General features: G+C 35.8%; 1 protein-coding gene across 1 annotated transcript; it reads right to left on the bottom strand.

Annotated features, from left to right (window-relative positions):
• Nucleotides 1–1,536: 1,536 nt before the first annotated feature.
• LOC110113463 (protein GAMETE EXPRESSED 2-like) lies at nt 1,537–7,839 on the bottom strand. The gene is made up of 4 exons (XM_028700811.1): nt 7,379–7,839; nt 3,500–3,656; nt 3,186–3,352; nt 1,537–1,956 (listed from the first exon to the last, which is right to left on the bottom strand). Exons 1-4 carry the CDS (start codon nt 7,592–7,594, stop codon nt 1,837–1,839), a joined length of 660 nt encoding a protein of 219 aa, XP_028556644.1. The 5' UTR covers nt 7,595–7,839; the 3' UTR covers nt 1,537–1,836.
• Nucleotides 7,840–9,495: the final 1,656 nt, after the last annotated feature.

Here is a 9,495-nt window from a genome sequence, read left to right on the forward strand (position 1 = left end):
CGGGTGGATAAGTGTATGCTCTTTTAGAGACAAAATGTAAAACAAGTATATGCATAAAAAAGTTATAGTCGCTTCAACGACAAATAAGATTAAAGGGATTCGTCTTAGATGGTTTGGACACATAAAACATTAGCCTTCCAATAACCTGGTTAGTAGAGTAGATATATTATATTTGGCTTATATTATGAAAGGTAGAGAGAGACCTACAAAGATTTGGTTTGAAAAATATTAGAAATAACTTTTTTTATTAGATTTCAATGTGAATTTGACTCTTAATATAACACAATAGAGAAAAAAGATTCATCTAATTGATCCCACGGAGTGGAGTAAAAATTTGTTGTAGCATATATTAGTATATGTGATAGCTCGAAGAAATTGATACTATATCAATTTCTTCAAAAGAGAATATATATCATTTCTTCATATAAATTCTTTATTGAAGTGCTGGATGGATGGTATCTACTGCAGATTTATGGATACAGGATGTCTCCTCTGTAAAGGTGGAGGCTGATGGGAAGGTCGGTCCCATGCCAGACCAGGAGACTTTTCCTGATGTTGGAGGTAAGATTGTGGGTGCACCCACTTCTCTACCTGATAGCCTTACCATGTAATTCTTTTCATATTGGTTAAGTTAAAAAGTTCCTTTTTATTTGTTTCATTTGAGGAAAAAACTGTTTTTCTTGTATATTATTTGTTATCCCATTGTATTCTATGTGAGTTAAATAAGTTATTATGATTATTATTATTTTGCTTTTAATTTAGCTGTTGTTAATTTCTTAAGGATTTACAGGACACTGAAGTTGTTAAAGTGATATAATGTTTTTATGATGTTTCAATTGCATTTGATCTTTCAACATTGGCAATTTTTTTGGAAGCTTGTTTTAGCCTTACTTTATTTTTTGGGGATTTATATGAAAACTAACATGTTTTTTTTTAATGTATTGAAAATCTAAAATTATATTTATTTATTGAATATAAGTCTTTAACAATTGTATAAAAATATCTCCTTAGTAGAACTAATTATTAAAATTTAGATATTAAATATGTAAATGCATGAGTCATTTTGAAAATAATAATAATTTTCTTGCATAAGCTTCGCATTTGTTATATTTGCTTTATTAAGATAATACATCTGTATTGATCAAGTATGTGTATCCAATTGCTAATTTCTGAAGTTGCTAATTAACACGTTGCATGCAAATAATTCTTCAATTTTTAATCAAAAAACTATTTATTTATTTATTTTTTTTCACAAGTTGCTTTTGATCTATTTTTAATTAATCTTGTTGCATACAAACTTCATTTATCAAAACTTTTATGGATTTTAATGTAAAGAAAACTGGTACGTAGAAATTTTAAAAGAGTGCACCTTTACATTAAGGCCAGTAATTAACAGATTTTTTTTCTTATATAAAAATTAAAATCTACAGAAAATAAGAACAATTTTAAAGATCTAATATATTTTTTAATGATGGTATATTTGATTCTGAAGGTATTATTCGAATAATCTTTTCAAACCCACAAGTTTATTTAAAAGAAAAAAAAACATTTTTTTAAAAAGGTGCAGTAAAATATTTTGCATGTCAAAGCAATAAAAGCAGTTCAGAAGTCGTAATTAATTTGTTACATTATATGATGACTGTAAGGAACCCTATCCGATTACCGTATTTTACTGCAATGAACCCATCCAAAGCAACCCATCGTGCAGCCCACTAAACGTTCAAGAAAGTTTATTCAAAGCTGATCAAACTTGCAGAGAATGCTGGAGAGAGAGAGAGAGAGAGAGAGAGTCGAAACAAGGAACAAATCTAAATACTGAAAACCTGCAAAACTGCTTCAATCGCTGTGAGGCTGCTTCTGCATTTCTATATGTGGAGAATTAAGCTGAAGATTGTTACCAAATGAAGCAAATGACTGTGGCAATTCTGATTCTTGCGGTCTAATCCTTCGACGGATCTGTAAGTTCAGAGCAAAAATTGAGATAATCTGGATCAAGGTTGAAAGGCACTTAAAAAATATAATTATTTATTCAAAGAAAAAACACCAAGCATAACAGCTTTCATAAGATTTTGACAAAATCAATGCAATATGATTCGATTATATTTTGGTTTTTATAGCTAACTGATCATCCACCGCAGTCTTTTATTATCTCTTCAGCATATGAATATGCATCTATTTGAACATAGAATATCTGTTGGATAGGCTGATGACCTGAATAGGCCTCCAATAGATTTACAAACTCACTATATATATTTTTTAAGTCTCTGTGAATATTTTTAGGTTATTTAATCTATATATGTTGAAAATGGCTCTAATACATATACAAAATTGTTAAGTACATTGTTCAACACCCATATTAGGGTGATCCACTTTTAAATATGATTTATGATTAATGTATTATAGGTTTATATAGAAGATGCTTCTTATATAAATATATTGAAATCTGCAGTAGTATGTTCTGGATGACATATTGAGCAAGTTGTTGCTCACCCTATGTGTTTATAAATATTTTCAGGGAAAAATAAAGCCTCTGTTGAATAGATTGAGATGATAGAGACAATTAAACAAGTTGAGACCCAGATCTATATACATTTATTATTTGTATTCTTTTATTAGTCATGTGCATATTTATGTTTTGATGAAAAGAAAATTGAATCATGATTAATGCACATGAGTCTTTTGAAAGTACAATTAATGAACTAAAATGAAATCGGTGTTTTGTTTACGCTTATATTGAATGATTTAGCATGGCTCTATGTTGTGTATCTTGAGAAAATTATAGAGTATAAAGCAAGAAAAATTCTTTCAATTAGGTCATGGGAAGTAACAAGTCAGATGTCATAGTTTTGACACGGTATAACCTTTTCAGGTGTAACAGGTTGTGTTGGGTTAGGTTATGACATAAGCAACGCCTAAAAGACTGACACAATCAGAGCTCCTCACATGCCATCATAAGATACTAGAAACAGGTGGTTTGTTTGAGTGAAGGCAGATATGGAATGTAAAAATGGTTAAGTGTGCAGGGTTGGCCATGGATTTGCAGGTTCAAGCAGCAGGAACTGCTGTTAAATAAAATTCTGAGTAGCAGAAACGTGACATCAAGTTCTTAATTAATCTAAACAACTAAAAAATGTAGATGTTTCAGAAAAATATTACTAACCATGAAAAAAAAAACACACATGTACCTTCTCATTATGATTTTTTATAAGTTCTTCTTTGTGGAGACTTTGGCTATTATCATCGTTCTTTCTTTCTATATGAAGTGCGATCATGCATTTACAGATAAAGAATAGAAGTAAACCACCCAGCAGAAATAACGTTGCAATCTCAAAAAATATTGCTGATCCAAGCACTGCAAAACATCCATATAGCAACATTCAATAAATGAAATTAGACAAAAGACGACCATTTTGTAATAAATCACGTCATTAATTAATTTACTGGACCACGAAGAATGACAGAACAAATGAATAAATATTAAATTAGTAATGCAACTCACAAAAAGCTGTCGTTGAATTCAATGGCCTTCTTTTGATTAAAATCACAGTAGCCTCGACCGAGAGTGGAAATGACATGATATCTGTACAATCTAAGTAGCAGCCATAATTTCCCAAATCATTAACAGTGATGGTCAACAGAGCATCAAGATTTGCACCCTACAAACAGAAACGAAAAGCTTACTAATAGATGATATTAATACCTGATTTTCCTAAATGAACGTCGTTCCTGCTAAGGTAGTCAAAGAAGACTGAAAAAGCACTATGGTAACAAAGAGCTTATGTAGAGACTAAAGTTTCGTTTGGGACAGCTTTCTTATTGCTTCTTAAAGCAGCTTCGAAGTACAAAAATTAAATTTTTTTATTTTTTTAATAAGAAGCTGTTTTAAGAAGCAGAAAGAAAGCTGTCCCAAACGAAGCCTTAAAACCCCAAACTCCTCCCCACCAACCAAAAATATAATATTTTATAAACAAAGTAGATATTTTAAGCAAAATCATGCAAACCTGACAAATTGATGGGAAGACATTTCTGAGCAAAATGAATAGAAAATAACTGATATATACCAAAAGAAAAAAAGTACTAAATTAGTCAGTAACAGATGACTCGAGGTGTGCAGTTTAGGAACTGTTTCTCTCGTTATCAAAAAATGTGGCATCTTCTTAATATATTATGTAATTTATTATGAATAGAACTCTTGCCCTTATTGTCTCGAAGCAAAACTAAAAATTACAATAGGATACGTAAAAGAAATTGAGGAAAGAGGAATTAGGGAGAAAAAAAAAAGAAAAAGGTGATTAAAAACAACTATAAATACAATAATTAGAAATAGTCAAAGAAATTTAGAAAATTATTAACCTTTTTATATTATAAACAAGAAAAAAAGTTATGGAGCTCAATGAGATGCTACTGCAATAAAAAATGACGAATATGTAAATCAATAAAAAAGGCATCATAGTAGATCCAGTCATGGTTTAAAATTGCGCAATATGAGGCTCGCCTTGAGGCCCGTCTTTGTGCAATTCCAGTAAAAAACGCCTCGATGCTTACACCTCGAGTTTTTTTATGAGGCTTGCGCCTCAATAGAAGAGGAGGAAGGGGAGAGTGCAGTTCATCATAATGATGATTCAAATGAAGAACCCCTTAGTGATGACAGTGTTGATGACTTATGAGTTATTATGTGATATGTCATTGCTATTTGTTCTTGGAAATTTGAATTATATGTTAATGAAAAGAATATTGGGATTTGAGAAAGATAGAATTTTGAGTTGATCTATATTTTATGTTGTCTTATTATTGGGATATTTTGATTTCACATCATATCTTATATTTTTTAATGTTTTATATTATTCACTCATTAGTATATAAAAATTTTATCATTTTATGTTTACGCAATCTTTTGATTTTGAGGCTTACGCCTCAAAACTCCTTGAGGCTTACGCCTCGCCTCACGAATGAAAAACGCCTCAATACCTGAATACGCAATTTTAAACATTGGATCCAGTCATCAATGCACTTTCAATTTGTTGATGTATTGTTGATGTATCAAAAGGCAATACAAACTAAAATTGGTCGAAACTAAGCATTAATAACTGCCATAAAATATAAAATCATACGAACAGGTTTCAAACCCCTAGACTACAATCGAAGACATGCACAAACGTCACTATGATGCCACATGATGAAAAAATGATTAACTACAGATGCGACATAATAGAAGTCATTCAAATATCATCTGTTTAATTAATGGAAAGCGTCGACATGTCTTGAACATCAAAACTAGAAAAGAACAAACACATTGCATTGGTTACCGCACAAAAAGGTAAAAACCAAAATTGCTTATGCGTGAGGCGACGACATGTATTTCGAGATGCACAGATTTTGAGACATGTAAGAAATGAGGAGTCGTGGGAAACACAAACACATATTTTAAATTTATTTAAGAAATCAATAATAAAAAGGGGGTTTTACATGTATAACACTAAAACTATCATATTTACCTATTAAACACCTAAAGTTACCTATTTACTAATATACCACCCCAAAACCTTTAACCTAATCAAAAAAACCACTCCGTTCGTTCCGTTCGCTCCCGTCACAGCAGACGTCGCAACTCCTCCCTCTCCGACCTCATTCGCCGGGTATCGCCTCTCTCCGCCGGCAAGGTGACAATCTTTTCCACCACCGTACATCCCAGCGACCAAACATCTCCGGCGATCTCGTGTTCCTCCCCTCTCACCTCCTCCGGCGCCATGAACGCCGGCGATCCCATCGCCAATCCCTCTCCAATACAGCGAGCACAGCCAAAATCCGCAAGCTTGATCTTCCCATCAGAACCAACGAGAACATTTCTTCCCTTCACGTCGCAATGGACAATGCCGTTGGAATGGAGGTATCGGAGTGCGAGAAGGATCTGAAGTGTAAAAGATCGGATTTTGGGCTCTTCGAGATGTCCGGCATGGTCGGACAAGGCACCGCCGCCGGCGAGCTCGAGAAAGAGGTGGTAAAATTCGCCGGAAACAGTGGATCCGAGACATTTTATGATGTGAGGGGAGGAAAGTGAGGAAAGGATGCTCTGTTCTTTTTGAAGGAGAGGGGATCGAGAGATGTGGGAGGATTTGACAGCGAATAGATCTTCCGCGCAGGTTCAGTTCCGTTATGCTGGAGAGGGAGTGGAGAGCTTCAGGATGAGATGCCATGGCAGCTTTTGCCATTAGAGATGCTCCGAGTCCCCTGTTTTGCAAACAGTAGAAATAGATCATGCCAAGACCGTAGCTGGCTCCGTGCTCTTGGAGCTTCGCCAGCCCGAAGTCATCGAGCCGACCGTCCAGGTTTCCGTCGAGAAGCACATTGCTTGCTTTCACGTCGCGATGGATGACGACGTGTTCCCACTCTTCATGTAGGTAGAGCAGCGCGGAGGCAACGCCGCGGAGGATGCAGAAGTGACGCTCGTCGGGGTGAGTTATTTGACGGAAGGTTACATAGTGATATTTTTGATGTGAGCAAGAGTTTTTAGATGGTAGAATAGTAAATAGTAAAGTTTGGGTGTTAAATAAGTAAATAGAATAATTTTAAGTGTTAGGTATGTAAAAATCCCTAATAAAAATAGTTCAAATCCACTTTATCCCAAATCCCGAATATCCAACTTCAAGTATTGCGTCGAACGCACTGTGCATACTAGCATCCAACCCCTTCAAACAAAAATCTTATCGAACTCATTTCCTCTCTCACAAGCAGATGTCACTCCCCCTCTTTTCCTTTCATGCTCAGCCAACCCTCAACCTGCTTCTCTCTCGTTTTTCTCTTCTAGTCGCATGTGATCCCCGCCTCCCTCTCTCTCTCTCAACCACCTCTTAGATCCTCTTCCTACACCTCCTTGACTCACCATTGCACCTCTTCTCTCACATAACTCTCAATATTCACACGTCAAAGCCACAACCGACCACATTCTCCCTCTCTACTTCTCCAACAAACCCAATCGTTGGCCTACTCCTCGCCTGACAATCTTGTTGTCACCAACTCCCAGTAGAGAGAGAAAAAACTCTCCATCTCTCTTCCTCTCTTTTTCACTCTCTCTCTCGCTAACTTCTCTTCCCTTTCTCTCTATCTCCCTTCCTCCCTTTCTATCTCTAAAGAGGAAATTTTTCGATCTAATTCTTTCTCTATCCTGTTCCCTCGCTTTTACTGTCTCTATATAAACATATAATGAGAGAAAAGAGGTTTCTTTTTTTTGGTGTATGTTGACCTGAAATAATTGATTCAGATTGGTTGTTCAGTGACGAAATTGAATATTTGGGAAAAAAATGAATGAAATAGAATTAGATAAAAAATGTATTAATCATTTTTATCATTTATTCTATCATATAAGTTTACAAATTAGTACCTGAAAAAATAATCGTTGCATTGCATTATTACAATCCCCAATTGTCCCTTGAAACCGAATTCCTTTTCCTCTCATAACAAACTGGTTTGCAATGGTTACAAACGTCTGCAAGGGTTGCCACTGGTTGCTGCTTTTGATCTTCACTTCCGCTGTCTTGATTAAATGAACTGGAAGAGTAGTTGATAAGAGTCCATCATTCACTTCTACAGAAAACATGACCACCAAGTGCGACCTATTACCTGAAGAAAAAAACGAGCTTATCAACAATATCAAATGTTGCTACATTAACCCAAACAAGAAATAAACGCCACAATTAATCAGATAAAGAGGCATTTGGTCCAAAAGAATTTCTTTCCCATTTTGAGCATGCATTCTCTACAGACATTATGGTTATTTTCTGCCATTACTAGCTCTACCCTGATAAGTTTGAGGCTCTGATATGTTGCTACATGACTAGAGGTTTCCTCGCTAGCTTCAAACAACAAAAAGGAAAAATAAAAGGTAAGAGGATACATAAAGGCAATTATGCACCATGCAGAACATGAGAACAATAAAATCTGCATCAAAGGATAAGGGCTACCCTTTCGGTCTTTTGATTACACGTGCTGGAGGTTTTGGTCATCTAACATAGACAATAACAACCGTAGCAACCATGACCAACAGTGCATCAATGGTGGTCATGCCACACCGACCACCAAATCTCCTAAAATCAGATAATTATAAATCAATTGCCTTCAATTATAATTAATTAATCTTAATTTGTTATAATTAATTCAGGTTAATTATAACTAATTATTATTAAATCTAATTAATTATGCTCGCCTCGATCCACGAGCCCTCTTCCGCAAAGGTACGAAATTCCTTACTCCCCTTCCCTCTCCTTCCTCGGCGTTTGTGTCGGACCGGCAAACCACCTAAGCACGCCTTTAGTGAGCGTGGAAGGAGGGAACCCGGTGCGACACCTACGGCGAGGTAGGCGAGTGACGCCTCGATCCACGTGTCAACCACGACAACCCCGCGGATGTATGAATCTTTCTAAACTTAAAACCCTACTTCAATGTTCGTGGCAAACTGGAGAACCGCCCCAAGCACGCCTTTAGTGTGCGTGGTGGGATGGGACCCCGGTGCAGCACGTACGACGAAGCGGGGTCGCTCATAAGTACCCCCGAGCGGGGGGAAATCAAACTGCTTTTTCAAAAATAAGTTTTTAAAAAAAAAACCCCATGCACGCCTTTATTGCGCGTGGTGGGAGAAAAACAAAATACAACCGCTGCGGTGTCTCACCAACACCAACCGTGCACGTCTTTAGTGACGTGGCGGGTAGGCGGCCTCTTGGTTTTTTCCCTAAACGGGGGAGACGCCGGGAGGCTGCCGAATTTTTGTCTGAAATAAGGCAAGGACTTGAAACCATTTGGGACTTGTGGACTTCATTCAATCTACTTAATTGAACTTGAACTAAAACGAATTCAATTCTAATTGAAATGAACTAGAACATGACTGAACTCAAGGGACTGTAGTGGACTTGAACTCATTTTGAACATGCACTTGAACTCAACAAGACTACGAAAACTTGAACAAAGACTTGGACAAGCGATGACGGACTTGTGGACTTGATTTAGACTAAATGACATTAACTTGAACTTAAACTAAATTGAGAATTCAAGCTAAGTCCAAACGAGTTGATCTCAAATGCAAAGAGCTCATCTTGGACTCAAATGGACTCTAATAAAATGATATTAAGCATATGATGAATTTGAACATGAAATGGATTCAAATACAACAAGGATTTGAACAAAAGAAGGAGACCTATTTGAACTCGAATGAGTTGGACAATGAACTTGACTCAAACTTGAACTAGTATCTTGAGTCTCATTTGATTCAAAATCAAGTAGAACTTGATTTGAATGATGACATCAAAGCTCCAATAGAATGCTAAGGAGTTGTCACTTTAATTTAAGGGTAAAGTATTCATTCAAATGTCATGCAATCAAGTGCAAGTTAGTGATTAAGTGGAGTAGTCGCAAACTTTCAATATGACATGTTTATAATCAATGGAAAATGAAGGATAATCATCTCAATTCGAATGAAGACACTAATAAACATGCAAGTGGGATGAT

This window comes from Dendrobium catenatum, unplaced genomic scaffold (genome assembly GCF_001605985.2).
Source record: "Dendrobium catenatum unplaced genomic scaffold, ASM160598v2 fragScaff_scaffold_1595, whole genome shotgun sequence".
Classification (NCBI taxonomy): Eukaryota; Viridiplantae; Streptophyta; class Magnoliopsida; order Asparagales; family Orchidaceae; genus Dendrobium; species Dendrobium catenatum.